This window comes from Strix aluco, chromosome 8 (assembly GCF_031877795.1).
Source record: "Strix aluco isolate bStrAlu1 chromosome 8, bStrAlu1.hap1, whole genome shotgun sequence".
Lineage (NCBI taxonomy): Eukaryota > Metazoa > Chordata > Aves > Strigiformes > Strigidae > Strix > Strix aluco.
Genome location: NC_133938.1, coordinates 25822358 through 25839504, shown reverse-complemented (window position 1 = coordinate 25839504; position 17147 = coordinate 25822358). Strand labels below are relative to the sequence as shown.

At 37.8% G+C, this 17147-nt stretch overlaps 1 protein-coding gene across 4 annotated transcripts in view; it reads left to right on the top strand.

The window, feature by feature from the left end:
- The window catches only part of CRB1 (crumbs cell polarity complex component 1), a 107280-nt gene that overhangs the window by 59935 nt on the left and 30198 nt on the right, over positions 1-17147 (top strand). For 3 of the 4 annotated variants that reach the window (XM_074832746.1, XM_074832744.1, XM_074832745.1), the window contains exons 6-9: positions 6329-7282; positions 10789-11339; positions 11745-11910; positions 14626-15532. In XM_074832746.1, coding sequence (XP_074688847.1) covers positions 6329-7282; positions 10789-11339; positions 11745-11910; positions 14626-15532 — 2578 coding nt within the window. Of the gene's footprint in view, positions 1-6328; positions 7283-10788; positions 11340-11744; positions 11911-14625; positions 16932-17147 lie in introns of all 4 variants that reach the window. The other variant, XR_012624168.1, reaches the window with a different exon arrangement.

Here is a 17147-nt window from a genome sequence, read left to right as displayed (position 1 = left end):
TCCCAATTTATCCAAATCTTCCTTGCAGTGCAGAACTAAAAGGAGACTCAGTATTCCTGCTAAGGCATGACCAAGGTTTTGTAAACTGGAACTATTGTTCCACCTGATTGCTGGTTATTCTGGCCTGAAACTATAGAGACTGAATAAGTCCTTCCAGAATTGAATCTAATATTTTCCAGACCATTTCTCCAATTTCTTATGTTTACCTATAAATGTAAAATTACACTCAAAAGTTTCACTTAACCCTGCTTTATCAGACAACTTAATAAGCAAACTTTCTATACCATCATCCACATCTGTTATGAAAACACCAACCATAACAAACCCAGGACAATCCCAAACCATAATCAATAGAGCCTCCCAGTGTGACAGGGAACATCTGACAAATTACTTTCTGGACAGGATTACACAAGTTTTATACCCACTTTATGGCGGTTTCATGTAGATTTTTATCCTTGGTTTATATACGAAAATGTTATGAAAGACATTATCAAACCCTTAATGTAATTAGGGTAGCTACCACCTTCAGTAACCCACTTGTTCTTGACAGGTTTGTTCAAAACACTCACTAGTGGTTCTGACACGGCTTCAGGAAGTTTGCTAAATATCCTGGTATGAAGTTCCTCTGTCTCAGAGCGTCATCAGCTCCATGTTTTCACTGAACTGTAATAGCGTATGCCTATCCCAACTCATTGACAGTGTATATATTCATAATCTTACTTCAGAACATTTAACAGGATCATAGTGCAAGAGGACTGACAATTATCAAGTACCTCCAACTTTTTCTTGTTATTTTCAAAATTAAAATGTATATTAAACTTCAAGATGTAGCACGAGACATCTGATAAACACTACTATTAAAGTACATGCATACTAACATCAACAAGAACTTTATTTTGTTTAAAGCTTATTTACTTACCTTTCAAAGAGTCTGGATGATGTTCTTATCCCATGGTATTTGAATTTATTATAGGAAAAATCACTCAATGCCTGTATCAGAGGCTGGAAGAAGAAGCAGTTTTCTGAGCATCACCATAAAAAAATTGTGAACTGTAGATTAAATGAATCCAGAATTGGATCCTGCATACAAGTCTTTTGGTGAACCTAGAAAAGAATTTGACACAAGGTCAGGAATTTTCTAATTAATAAATAAGTGCATTGAGAGAGAAGAAGGAATGGAAAAACACATTTGCCAAAAATCAACATTTTCTTGGGTACATGCTGAGACAGACTTCAGGATGCATTGTTGAAGTTTTAAAATGGGAAACTGCCAAAACAAAAATCTGAATCCACAGTTTGCCATATGCCGGTTGGGTGTTATAAATACCAACCCGGGGAAAGACTCTCTTGCTTTATAATTATTTCACTAATTACACAAATAGATATTGCTCTAGCAATATTTTAAGCAATTCATCATGTAAATAATGTATAATAAAATAGTCTGCTGCTTAAATTATTACAGAAATAAGTAGTTCAATCTCCTCAAGTCTGTTTTCCTCCCATTAAATTAGGTCCAAATCAAAAGGTCTTGTTCAAGAGCTGAAGAAAGAAATATTTTAGCAAATTTTTCCTGTCTTTTATTACACTCGAAAATCTACAGACATACATTTCCAGTACTTACTACAATGAGGGCAAATGGAACAAAAATACTTTATAAAATAAAGAAATGAGATATGATTTTATGTCTTTTCTATCTGCTTATTGAGATGTACAGTTTCTCTGAATGACAGTGACCATGAAAGAGTTGATCTGCATTAACAAACATTGTGAAAATGAAAGAAAATGAAGTCTTAAAAAACAACATCTTGTAAAACAACAAAAAGTGACAAATAAATTTTGAACGGATCCTAAAAATATGCCTTTCTGTGAAACATAAATTTAGTGTGAACACACTTGGCCAGAATGTGCTGAAAAAGAATTTAAGTAGAATACGTATCTACTGCGTAAGCAGTTTAATGAGTCTTACTTTAAGCCTTGTTGATCTGGCTTGGGCAAAATACACCATCAGACTATATCATCAGGTACAGAAGTGGAGCATGCTAATCCTGGAAAGGAAGCCTTTATACTAAGAACTGGTTTGAATTTTACAGAAACTTACTTTGTGGACTGCTTAAGTGCTAAACCATCTTTTTCCAAAGGAAAAAGATGGTTGCAACTAGGATACAGGTTTACATCATTTTAATGACAATGTTTACAGGTAAATATTTTCTTTTTGTGAAATTGTATGTGCACTTAGACTGTATTGAACATGTAATAACTACCCAGACTGCTTGCTTGATATTTATATAGTGTCAAGGAAATGCAGAAGACTGTAAACAGATTTCTAACCAAAGGTGTGTATCAAAAGTGTAACTTGGATAAAACTTTTATAACTGTTTAATCAAAATTAAAATTAGTGGCATTCAGCAGAATTACGCTTGAATAATTGCTTTTGTCATCCTGCTTCTGCAGAAAACCTTTGCTGCTAAATTTGAAACAGATAGTTTTATTAGGAGGTTTATGGTTAGAAAATAGCTACCCTATAGTAATAATGTGTAAGTGAACGAAGGAGACAGATATGAGTAGTGTTATCAAACTGAGTCAAAGGCGCTGTTCCATCTCTGTTTTGAGTAAAACTTCACAGGAGGAAAAAGTAATTATCTACAGAAATATAATAAAAATATTTGCATTATCTGAAATTTTAGGAAGGTGTGTAATATATTTAGAAGAGAAAATGCTGAATGATTTTACTTTACTTTTTATGCTAAAACAACAAAAATGTTTAGCTGAGCTAATGCATGTAACCACTGAAAAGAAAATAATAGTTCCCCTTGCACTTTCTTTTGGTATGGTCTTACATTTTTTAAGAATACCTTTTTATTACATGTTAAACTTCTCCTCCAATCTGAGCTATTTGAACTGCTTATACAGTTCTATAAATATTGACTAATCCTTTTATCTAGAGTGCTTTTATCTTGAGTGACAGTGGTCGCTGCTTGTATAGCAATTGGCAGATAACAGGCAATATCCACAATGCTTGTAAGAACAACTGGTTTATTTATTTTTTATAAAATGGCTTATTATTTGTCATTTGGTGTGCCCTATATTTATGTTTGCACTAATCTTATTATGAAATAGTAGGCATAGAGATGTAAGCATATACGTGTATGTATATATATACACAATTCTGCAATATAATTATTTTGCAACATATTAACATCATTACTTAAAAAATCATCGAATAAGCGTGTTCAGACACTGAAATGCTTATGAAATTACATGTATTTAAGTGGCTCTATGATAGTCACTTTGCATTTAATAACTGACGTTAATTTTATATAGGCAAGAAATACTCTAACAATAATATGTGTAGCTCCTCATAAAACTAATTTTATTTCTTTGTTAACCATTGATGGTTTTGTTATCAAATGTGTTATCTAAATTTAAAGGTAGAAACATATATGGTTTCCAAAGTAGTTTAGCATTCTCATGAAATCATTTCATTAATTTGATGATGTAGAGAACATTATTGTAAAGGTGGGTTCAGTTTTTGCATCTGTTTCATCCTTTCCAGAGACAAGTCACTATTTCTAGGTGTGACTCAGAGCACAAGCTACATGGCAAAGGCCTCACAGGTGCTGTGGGATAATAAACTAATATACACAGAGTCATCACACAATACTGAAAATGCAGCAACTAAGTATCTAGCCATTCACTGTGCTGATTTTTTTCTACGAAAGGTTTTATAGGGGCTTCCAGTCTATAAATCCTTAAGCATGCTCTGACCGCTCTGAAGCCCTATGACAAAGCTAAGTACATTCCTGATCCTACTGCTTCTAGGCTGCACTAATTTTTATCTCTGACACAAAAACCCAGAGAGACCTGCATTTCTACAGCTGTCACATTAAGACTGAGTTATATACAAGACATGTGGACACATTGTTCGCAATGTCAAAGCAGGGAAGGGAGCAACAGCAGGCAGGAGATGTACTAAAACATTGACCAAGAGAGGAAACAGCTCACGGTAACTTCACTTTTCATATACTAGAATAGCGAAAGCAGGACAAGTGGCTAACACAGAAATTGCCACAAACTGGGCAAAGCAGACATTGTTCTGGCCCCCAGTCAGTAATGGTTTGGGAGGTACACTTCACTTTGAGAAAGTCACTCCCAATGAGTCATATTTCTGCCAGATGCCACTACACATTAAGGTATACATAGACATCTCACACTGGAATAAATATGAGCCTGGCTGGGAAACAGAGAGAGGCTGCCGCTGTAAAATCACACTGCCAGACCAGGGAGATAACACTAGCTGTGTTTGATAATCTGAAGCTTCAAGTGAAAACTATATGCTATAATTGAAGACTGATGAGTGAGGAGGATCACTGCAGAGAGCGCTTTTTATATACATTCTATGACCACTTCACTCTGGCTACTCTTTCAAACAAATCTCAACCAATTCTCAGTTCCCTTCTGGCTCTCCTGTAATTTACCGCTCTCTGAGATGCATCTAGTTACAACTGTGATTGAATAAAGTGGACAGGCAAGGAATTAGCCTGAGTTGCTACATTTATCTGCTGCTATTTGAACCAATTCATTGTGGCTGAATGCTGCTCTGTAATTTTCCATGAAAAATGGCTGCGTTTTGCTGTAAAAACAAAGCTCGGTGCGAATTTGTATGTAAAGCTATGTGTAGTGCCTGGTACCTAGCTGCAACTCTGTGAGTCTCAGCATACCTCATTATCTAATTTACAGGCACCAGTTTTGCTGTGGGGACAGGCATAAATATCTCTAACCACTTTGTGCTGATGATACTAGTTTGAAAACTAACTGCAAAGTATTTTTCTCTAGAATAACTATGAAGTGGAAATATTAGGACTTGCACTTAGCCTGACTTTTCAAAAATGTATTTGGATATTTTGACTGCTTCCAAGGGACATAAGAAACAAATTTTCCCTGATCCATTGCATACGTATCAGTCACTTTAGTGCTCAAGGGAGAAGTTACTATAATTATCACTTTATAGATGAACAACAGTGCAGAGGGATAAACAGATTAGTTTTACAAGAGGAACAGATTTGTTTTTCATTGTGAAGTCTGATCCAGTAGACATAGTTAGTTCACATCTATCAGATCACAGTGAAATTGAGATGAGGAGCTCTTCTTTTACCCAATATACCAGAAGCCAAGCATTATATGGAAGAAGAGTAAATATGAGTCTGTATTGCCCATCTTCTATGGAAGTGCTCTCAACACCAAGCTCTGAGATGTTTGAGAAAATATTCCTTTCATCTTTTCTTGCTTTATATATTATATATAGGAGACGTAAAGAAAGATCCACTGTAGATACATGGTACCAGGAATATTCTACTGGGACATCCAGGTTCAAATCCCTCCAACAGCTTCTCTCAGATCCTCACATCCCAAGTGAACTCTCCTCACCATATGACCATAGCTGATGGACCACAAGTCACTGCTGCCTTGTTTTTGGAAGAACTGAGATCCATAGTTTATTTGTGAATAACTCCAGTACGCACCTAACCCTGAAATGTGGCAACTGCCCACTTGTTACAGACGGGGTGCATCTCACTGCATCTTGCCCAGACCACCAATAGGATGCAGGTTTAATCTCTTCTTTGGATTTCTTACTGTCACACTGTGCAGCTCCCTGCTCACTCTATGAATTTTATTCTTCAGATAAGCCAGCTCATTGTACATACATTTTGCAGGGATGTTCACCTACTTGTCAGTCTGTCTCACTATATTGTATAGTACTTATAAGTCCTGTGGCTCTGACTTGAAGATTGTTGCTCCAAGATGTTTCATATGGGAACAGGAATACTAGTCTGTAATTCTTCTACTGTTTGAATGTGAAAGAGAGGAAAGACCAGCAGACCGTACTCCAGCTCATCAACATGCTGTATTATGAATATGAATTAAGCAACAATTCTTGGCTTTTTATATGTGATAAATGAGTTCCTCGCAAAACATTCTAGATTTCTACCACAGAATAGGTGGGAAACAATAACTTGATCACATGTTTTGGAGGTGATGTTTATCTCAATTTCATCACATTATCCACATCAAAACTGTCAATTTGTTTGGTTCGTTTGTCCAAAATGTGATTAGTGCTGAGGTGTTTATATAATACTTTGCACAAGAATAATCATAGCATGTGAATGGTATTTTTATATTTAACGTATTTTAGACTTGTGAGTCAATCATCTATTTATGAAGACATTCCCCTCTAATTAAAGATAATTTAATGAAACACATGTTATTAAAAATGTCATTTTGGACTCCAGTTATCCAATAAAGAATGTCTCATTCTTTGTTTATTCTTCAGGTACTCACTGTGATGAAGACATCAATGAATGTTACACGAACCCTTGCCAAAATGGTGGAATCTGTGAGAATTTTCCTGGGAATTACACTTGCCATTGCCCACCTGCAGACAAAGAAGGGATTTATTACGGTGGCTGGAACTGTACAGAAGTTCTCCGTGGCTGTACTGATCAACAATGCCAAAACAATGGAATATGTATCCCACATTTAAAAAATGGCCAACATGGATTCAGATGCATATGTTCACCTGGGTATACTGGAATACACTGTGAAACCATAACCACGTTTTCTTTTCAAGGAAACAGTTTCCTTCTGTTGAAGAATCACCTGACCCCTAAAAAGGAATTTTTCTATAATATAAACCTGAAGTTTCAAACTGTGCAACCTACAGCTTTGCTGTTTTACCGAGGGGAGAAAAATACATTTGCGAAGCTGGAGTTACTGAATGGCTACTTACACTTATCCATGCAAGTCAATAACCAGCCACAGGCTCTTTTGCATATTTCACATAATGTCAGTGATGGAGAATGGCATTCAGTGGAGGTAACCTTGGGAAGAGCTGTTACTCTTAATTTGCTTGACAGCTCTTGTGTAGAATCATGTCTCAATAAAACGTCTGTTATGATGGATAACGATCACGTGATGCTTGCATTTCAGAGCACGTTTTTGGGCGGCTTACCAGTGGGGAACATTAACAGCAACTCTCTACTTAACGTCTATAATATACATTCTGCACCTTCATTTGTAGGCTGTCTTCGGGACATTGAAATAGACTTGAATGTTATTACTCCAGAGAATGTGTCACCTGAATCATCTTTAAATGTCAGGACAGGATGTACTAAAGAGGACTGGTGTGAAACCCACCCTTGTCAGAACAGGGGACGCTGTACCAACCTGTGGCTGAGCTACCACTGCGATTGCTACCGGCCATACACAGGACCAAGCTGCACAACAGGTAAGGGAATGCTGTTGGCATTCATGTTTTAAGTGGTTGAAGAAAACAAGATCATAAACAATCTTGTTTACCTGGTGATGAAATGGCATGACCCTTAGGATCTCTGGAGCTTAATGTCATCTGGTAAGAAAGTGCAAGAGGTTAGTAATAGCACACGTTTGTTATTTTCTAGTTACTTTCTCAGTCAGGCTACTTTTCAGCCTGACAAAAAAAGTCAGGCTAAACTGGTGAATTCCACTCATCCAGTTTTAAAATCTTCTTAGTGCTCTTAGCACACCATAAAATCTGGAAAACTGTAGTTCACTGAAGGTTATGCACCCTAAGTAGAATTTAGAAAGCAACCAAGTCACTTGGAGTTTAAGTCTTACTTTCAAAGCGTTCTTTGAAAAGTTTATCCTCAAGCTCTCTAGGCTTTTATAAAGGAACTCATTTAAGGCAATGAAAGGCAAGCAAAAGTACTGCAATTTAAAAAAAGACAGATTCCAATTTTAAAAAATGAACAAGATTATACTATTAACTTAATCTGATTAGCCCAAGGGGGAAGGCAGGGCTTCAGAGGCTCGAAACAGGGCCCATTCATCTCTCTGCTGGTCCCAGGGCAGCTCTGGAGAACCACTGCATTACCAGAGAGCTGCTTGGTGACCAGAGGGAAACTTGTCCATATTTCAGCAAACAAAAGAGCACATCTCAGCAAACAGCCTCTTTGGCAGTGACGAGCAGGCATGCAAAAGCTGCAGATGCTCGTAGCACTTTCCCTGCTACAAATGATCTTTCCATGAGCAGGCTGAGGCAAAGTAGGAGAATGGGAGGTCCTTGCCCAGCTCACTGCTATACCATCCGGTGTGTGAAGCCCTCTGGAGCTGTAGATGGAGCAATCCTCAGGAACATTTTGGGGTGGACTCTGCCATCCTTTCTCAGCAAAAGTTTTAGGGATTTCAAACAAGCAGTTTTGTTTAAGAAAATTTTACAGGACTGAGTCTTCCATGTAGTGCCCTTGCCCCTGCTTCCCTCTCTGCTCCCTTACTAACTATTCACACACACTCAATCATAGTAATATTTAGGGAGGAAGAAATACATACATACACACATATACATACATACATTTATGTATATGTATTTGCCAAGTAGACTGGAAAAAATGAAGTGCAACAGCAGAGCCATGGTCAGATTGGAATGGACAGATCCTAAACTGGTGTAAACTGGCGTGGTTGCACTGCTGCCAGTGAAGCTACATTGATTTACATCAGCTGAACAACTGGCCCCAGGGGCTTTGATGAATGCATTGCTGCAGAAAGCTGTAGCTTGAAATGCATTTCAAAATGTTTAAATACAATTTCATTTTGTATGCTTTACTTAATAGTTATCAATACTTTTCAATAGTTTTTCTTTTTGGTTTTATTGCAAAATGACAAAGTCTGAGAGGTAATTGTAACAGACTTCTTTGAAGTCTCGCTGTAATTTATCCAAAGATTTGGAAAGCAACTTTGGAGTATAGGACAACATCTGGTAAATATGTTTGCCTCCTTATATGAAGCAAAATTAAAACCAGTCAGGGCCAGGAGAGGCTTATACTGGCATTAGAACCGTTCAGAATGATTAGAAAGCATGCTGCTTTTTTTTTCCTGCTGACCACAATATTCCCTGCAAATCATGGCACCATGCCATTTTGATACATAGGTTCTAGATATATGCCATATTTAAAAGACTGTGGCAGGTTTCTTAAAAGGCAGAGTGGGGGAGACTTGCGGTAAAGGATAACTTAAGAAAAGCTAGTGTCTTTTTGAAGAAAAGTTGCTGCCAAGTATTTAATTGACAAGAGGCAATATTTTCTCTACATATACAAAATAACAAACAGATGTTGACTCATTTTGATCAACATCCAGATGTTGTGACTCAGGAGGTTAATATTGACCAAGGTGATGCTAGTCATCTCATCAAACAGAAGATCAGATAGATGATATATATATATGTATATTTATAAATAGAGAAATGTAACAAAGTAGTTGTAAACATTAAATACCTTTTTGAAGATTGCTTCCTTCTAATACTGCAAATGTGTAATCCTCATTCCAGCAGAAATTTTTTTACCCTCATGAAAAAATGTCTCATTCTCTAGTACCAACTTACAGAGAAGATATAACTTAAAGAGATTTAATGCCTCAAAACACCCATTTCAACAAGTATTTATCTCTACATACCATAGTTTTAAGAAGCAGATGTAGATATATAGGTAATATTATTAATAGAATTAAAATATTTCAAATATACTTTATTTCTGAAATTGTTTAGGAATAAGTAAGGGATTTATTCCTGTTGCTAAACAATATTACCATGCCACATAGTAGTGCAGTGTGGTTATTAAGGGTCTATTGGGGCTTCACAGTCAGTCCCTATTTTCATTGGGTTTTTTAATGTAGTCATAAAAAAAAGTAGTGCTGCAGGCAGAAACTTGGCCTATGAGGTCTTGCTCTAGGAGTTTTACTGCACAAAAGAGGAATGTCTCTTTAGCTATGTGAGCATTTTTTAAAAAGTTGGTTTATTCTTTCTATGAATCTAATATATTAAAAATAGCTCTTGAAAGTGTTTAGGCAGGAAGTCTATAATATTGAGGACAAGATCACGAAACTTAAAAGTGTAAAAATAGAAACACTTTGTTGTGCTTTAACGAGATGATTCATCAGAATAAAATACGGTTTGGGCTACATATTTGGTATCCTTACAAGTCTGAAAATCATTACTGAAAATAAAGAGTAAGGGAGAGAGACAGATGGTTTTGGTTTAATCATTTTAATTGATAAGCACAAAAAAAAAAAAAAAAAAGAAAAAGTCTTACTCAATCCTGAATCATTTTTCCCCCATGACACCATAGCATTATGGGCACTCACAGGACTGAGCAAGATTCATAACTGGATACAAGTTGATGCATATGAGCATGTATTGAGCCCCAGCAACAGAAAGTCTGTCAGAGAACTGGGGAGGCCATGCACCATCAAATAGCTGGAGGTTTTACACGAGGGGTTTGCTGAGCAGCTTTCGTCTATTTCTAGGATTGGAATCAGTACAAAAAATATCACAAAGTCCCAGAATTACAGTAACTTCCATGGTCATCAGAGGATCAAAGCACCTAGGTTCTTTTCAAAATGATCTTTCTGAGGACCAATCCAGGAAACTGTAGAAATCTGTCCTTGTTTAACCATTTGAAAACACAGCATTACACAGAGCATGATAAAGGGGAAAAATATGCCCAATAATATAACATCTGGTCCTGTACCAGAGTTTAATGCTACAGCCATGGAAGCCAACAGGAATTTTGAAATAGAAGATATTTACAGCTGGATCAAGTCTTTATTCATCCATAAATACCAGCACATCTTACTACCATACGTAAATATTACCAGAAGTAGCTATTTGATCATTACATTGGTTCCCCTGTCATTTAGCCCTAACTATTTTATCTTTCTCCCTTCTCTTTCTTTTTTATCTTTTCCCATATTGCTAACCTCAAGAGTACATTCCAGGCCGGTTTGGATCTGAGGACTCCCCAGGCTATGCTGCTTTTCCTGTTGATGCCACTCAGAATGAAAATTTGAACATATCAATGTTTGTCCGAACACGCAAATCTTCTGGTTTGTTACTGGCTTTGAGAAACAGTACTTACCTCTATGTAAGAGTCTACTTGGAAGGTGGGAAACTCAAAATGTTAGTTCTAAATTCCATGAAGTTATTAGGGAAACACTCCATGAACGATGGAAACTTTTACTTAATAACAGTAAAAATAGAACCAAATAAGATGGAATTGTTCCAGTCCTCTCAATACCTGGGCTTTATTTCTACTCCAGTACTAACCATCCAAAGTAAGGATATTCTTTACATCGGAGGCTTACCAGATAACAAAGAAACTGATAGAAATGGCAGGTATTTCAAAGGCTGCATCCAAGATGTAAGACTGAATAACCAGCCACTGGAATTCTTCCCCATCACCAATCCACTGAATTCACTTACCAACCGAACTCTGATCAATGTCACCCAAGGCTGCACTGGTGACAACCTCTGCAAGGTAAGAATGACATTTTTCAGAGGACTTTCACATGTTTATAATGGGAAATTTCTTTTAATTTAATTCTTTTTAATTTTTCATATGTTCCCATACATTATTTGATGATAATGACATCTTAGGAAAACATGTAAAAATGCTAGAAAGAGCAGATTTTGTTGAGATATGCTATATATGATGAATATCAGCTGCAAAATGTATTTGCATCAGGGAGAATTAAAATATTTTAAGGTTGAAATACTGGTTTTCACCAATTATTGAACATGCTGTGATGTCATAGTACTGGTCTTTATAACTTTCCATCTGAAATAAACAGAAAGCTTTTTTGCCAAACAGTCCCCTATCCTTAGAGTTGGGAGTCCACCAGCTTTTATTCATACTTAGGTTGTCTCTTCTCTTTCCCCACAGTCCAACCCTTGTCACAACAGTGGTGTGTGCTATTCAATCTGGGATGACTTCACTTGCACGTGCCCCCCTAACACAGCAGGGAAGGCATGTGAGGAGGTTAAGTGGTGTGAACTTGGGCCCTGTCCTCATGAAGCACAATGCCAGCTGGTGCACCAAGGATTTGAATGTAGGTACATTTCAGTTATTCCTATCATCTCTGGATATTAGAAAAAACAGAAAATTTCATCAGCATTTCCTTAAAACTCAATATTCACTGCCTTTAAAGTTCATTCTAATGTTATTTCTGTATTAAAATAATAATTATGTCAATTGTAAGTAACATTAACAGGAAGAGTCTGCCCTACCAAACCCAGAAATTTTTAAGCAGAGCCCTTGACACAGACACCGACGTTTACAGGACCTTTGCTTTTGACTTATTCAACACAACTTGTTGAGGTTGTACAACAGAATAGTACATTGACAGAGTGTGAGTGTACCCTTCATACTCTACTGCAAAGAGATAAGAGGATATCCAGCGTTGGATTAACCTTAGGATGTTCTCCATCCTCCTGAAAAGACAAGATACATGACATACATTGCATCATTTGATTTTCTTAAATGTTAAATATCTTTTAAGAAAGTCACCTTAATACCAGCAGTACAGTTATTCAACTAGTATCTTCATAACAAGCACCTGCATGCCAATCAGTCTATTTGAAAACTGATGATCATTAGCCATCTTAAGAACATTAGCCACCCTGCATATCTCTTTCCTTCTCCTTCCCACCCTGGAGTGGAATTTAAAAAACAAGTAAGGATTTTTAAGCAATATTTTTTATGTTTGCTATTAGAGAAAGCCCTAACAATGCTGTGAAGGAAGCTAAATACACACACAGTCTGATGGAAGCTGTTAGAATGGCTGACTCTTAGGAATGAAAAGGTTGGTCAACAAAAGATTTCTATCATAGACAATTTGCTGACAGACAAATATGGTGCTATTTTTGTTGAGATTGTTAGAATCAGCATTGCAGCGCTTGTTAAAATTTATAACTGAAATTAAAATAATTGCACTTTCTCTAATAGACATCTTTAATGATAACATCAAAATACTTTCTCTCATAAACTTTACTATTGCATATTATGGTAGAGTATAAACAGACACAGACAGAGAAGTAAAAAGTATCTGAACTGTTTCCTTTTGTTAAACTCAAGGTCATTTACACCGTTAGATTTCTGTGCTTGTTTATGTGGCAATAGTAGGGAGTTTCCTTAAAGGATATTCAAAAATTCCTGCACAACAGAACTGTATTTTTAACTAGTTGTTTTCTTAGCTACAGCATAGACTTCTTATTGTTCAACACATGGTAATGAGAAATACGAGTTTTACTGGCCAGGGAGTTCTCTGCCAACCTGGTCTCACGCTCTGGGTACCATTTTAAGCCAAGGCAGAAAAAGAGCTGTTTGCCAGGGGCTGTGGCTATAGTTCCACCTAGATGGCTATGATTAGCAAGCCCTTTAGTAAAACATGCTCTCCAAAATAAGAGAAAAAGCCAATATAGGACACTGATGTGGGGAACATCAAGTAACAGCAAAACTGTATGCGCAGTGTCACAGATGAGAATGAAAGCACATCCAGATGGTTTGCTGTGCTCAGGACTTAGTAAGAGTTCTACAGGAGTATTTTAGCTTTATGAGCTTAAAAAACTCAGTTTTATGAGACATTTAAAAAAATCACAAATAATTTTGAAAAGCTCTGACTTTCATTTTTAGTATGGTTTCCTCTGAGGAAACTTTTCCTGTGAGAAAGACACCACATTTGATGTGCCAGGCAATGTTGTTACACCTCTGCTGCCTTAGTATCAGGATATACAGTCAATAAATTCATACTGGGACTCCCAGGGGTTCTTTTTATCAAGATTTACTGAGCCCAGAGATAGTTCAGAAACCTACTTTATCTCAGTGCTAGGATCTTGCAAAGCTAAATTTGTCTGAAGTACAGACAGAAGACATTCCTTCCTCTCCCTCCTTCCTGTCTATAATCCTCATAAATCTCAGAACGTGCAAATTTACAGCCCAGCAAGTGAGTGCATTTTAGTAGAAATCATGCTAATGAAAGATGTCAAATACCTTTGTGAAGATGTCCATAAAACTGCCACAATGTTGCCCATCAATTTTCACTCACAGCAGTGCAAACTGAGTACTCTGCTGCTCTCTCAGTCCTACAAGCACAGGCTCAGTGCTGTCAGTAGGGCTGTGGCAGGGCATACACAGCAGGAGAAGCTGGCTTTAAACGTGACAGGCACGAATCTTCTCACATTGATTTTGAAGGGGCAGTTTTGCCAACTGACTTCAATTAATTTCATCCTTTTTGCATCAGTGAAAGTAAATTAGGGTCCAATCAAATACTTTCTAAAACTTCTTTAGTGCTGTACCTAAGAAAAGAGAAATTGAGAACAAAGGTTCAGTCCATCCAGACCTGTCATGGGGAATAACTAGCTGCCCATACTTAAGGAATGAGCATAAAATTGTATACATATCTTCTTTTGAAGTACCCTCTCAGCCTCAGGTTTGAGTTGTATATAATTACGACCACCTCCTTCTCTTTGTCTAAAGAAGATAAAGAGAGATAAGACTAATGTAGAACTGTATCTTTAGAACAATAACTTGAGATGATACAAAGCAACACACTTTTGATGTCAGTATAGCTGGTGCTGGCACTGCCCTTCAATTTCTGTATCCATAAGGGGCAGGCAAGGATAACTGAAACACTGGTGGAATTTGACTGTTTTTCAGCAAACTCAAAAGGATTTACATGACAGGGAGCATGGGGCACCAAAGAGATATTTTTCCACATGTATCGGTTTAAAGTTGCCCTGGTTTCTCAATTATTATCTTTGCACAGGTCTTGCTAACGCAGTGTTTAGTGGACGAAGCAGTGCGATATTTTACAGAAGCAATGGAAAAATCAGCAGAGACCTCACCAATATCGTATTTGGCTTTCGAACTAGGGACACTGACGTGATACTGCTGTACGCTGAGAAGGAGCCAGAGTTTGTTACCATCAGTATTCACAACTCCAAATTACTCTTTCAGTTACAAAGTGGCAACAGCTTTTATAAGCTGACCCTTGCTAGTTCACTGCCTGTGAGCGATGGGAAATGGCATCAAGTGACGGTCTCTATGGTAGAGCCCCTCTCCACATTCTCTAGATGGCACATTGATATAGATAACAAGAAAGACATTGCAACTAGCACAACTGCCGCAGGAAGCCTCAACTTTTTAAGAGAAGAGACAGACATCTATGTGGCTGACAAGGCTTTTGACAGTCTGGATGGCCTGCGAGGATGTATGAGCACCATAGAAATCAGTGGCATTTATCTCTCATACTTTGAAAATGCTGACATTCCTGCTAAAAAACCTCAAGAGGAGCAATTTCTCAAAATATCCGCAAACCCTGCTCGTACTGGCTGTTTGCAGGTAGATGTCTGCAGCTCAGATCCCTGTTTGCATGAGGGGATATGTGAAGACTCCTATACTTCCTACCATTGCATATGTCCCAAAGGATGGACTGGCACCCATTGCGAAGTCAACATCGATGAATGCTCTTCAAACCCCTGCATTCATGGAAACTGCACTGATGGGATCACCTCTTATGAGTGCAGTTGTGAACCTGGTTATACAGGGGTAAATTGTGAAGAGGACATAGACAACTGCCGTGGCCACCAGTGTGCAAATGGGGCCACTTGCGTTGATGGTATTAATGGATATTCTTGCCTGTGTGCTGGTAACTTCACAGGAAAATTTTGCAGGTACTATAAACAAGGCAGATCCATATGATTTTGTCAGGTGTCTTCTTACATCACTCTTTTCTCCATTTTAAACACAGATGTTATGCATCTATCTATATATCAATCATGGCTGTAGAATTAATGTATAAGGAGTCTGCAGTACAGAAAGCTGCACAGACCAATTAGATGTGGACCGAGGCAGTGTAGAGCTGGTAGCTCAGGCAAAGACTGATGAGGAAAGGAGACAGGGAACAAGGCACAGCTCTGCTACCCTCTCTGCTGCCAGCCTGGGTCCTATGAACTCTCTGATGAGAGGATTGCAAGTCTGCCAGAGCTCAGAGATAGATAAGTTACATTCTTTTTCAGAAAAAACTATTTTAAAGGTTTTGAATATCTAAAACTATATTTTATTAGAGTAATAGACCTCTAGAACTATAAGTACAGAAATTCAGAGTTGGTGGGTAAGAGAAAATAACAACAGGAGGGCTTGTAAGGGCTTATAAAGAAGTTTTTCTCCCCACGATATCATATTTGCTATGTCAATCTTTTCCTCCAGGCTTGTTCTCTCAGCCCAGCAGTCCTGGTGGCTGCAGACACCACACAGCCCACTCTTCCCATCACTTCTGAGACTCCTCACATGCCTCTTTCCTAACTCTTCTCAGACACTCCCCTGTAAAGGCTGCAGGCTCCTCCCCTCCTTTAATTGCCCTTCTCTGCACACCATAAACTTCTCCCTTCTGAGCATGTCCTGTTGCTTTCAGAGAAGGCAAAATCCTTCTCCTTCTTCCAGAGGACTCCAGCAAACTCAGTCTGCTGCATCCCGAAGGATGCAAATAGACAATCATCTTCATGCTGCCCGACCACAGTCTTTTAGGCTATAATTACACAACTGTCAATTTCTGTTGACTTTTTCTGAGTAGTGAGGACATCTTGAGGTTTGAAGATTCCTTATATTGGCCCAATATGGTCTATCATGTATGGTAAGTCACTTTTTTGAACTCTTCTACCAAGCTGGTATCAAATAGAGCCATGTCAATAATGTAGGTACAGTGTTGTTTTGTTTGGGTTTTTTTGGGTTTTTTTTTTGTTTTTTGTTTTTTTGTTTTTTTCCTAAGAAATGAATCATTAACTTGCCAGTAAATATTTGGAAAAGGAAAACCAAATTCAGCAAATTAAAAAAGTTAAGCAAAACATGTTTTGTGAGTCTGACAGTTGCTGCTGTCTTTCCTTTGGATGATACCCTAGCCAGTAACAGCATTGCCCCCCCAGTTCAGTTGCTGCCTACCACTTACCCTGAGCACCCCGAGTATCCCAGGCACCAGGCATGTCAATGCACACAGATGTGGGGTTTCCCTTCCAAAGAGGAAACCAAGGAGACACTAAGTATGTGCAGCCCCTGAAACTGTGTGTTCATTTTCAGGTAAAATGTAATGCCTTTCCCATTGGTATTGAATAGCATTTGTGAGCAGGAGCACTGCTCCCTCTATTTGGAGACTAACAGTACTAGATTCTGATTCAAATAACAAATTTGCAAGGTAGATCTATTTTCCAATAAAGCAGTGAACTAGAGTCAAACGAAAAGCTGAGAGAGCATGAGACATCCAGAAACAAGGAAAGTGAGAATAACTGCCATTGC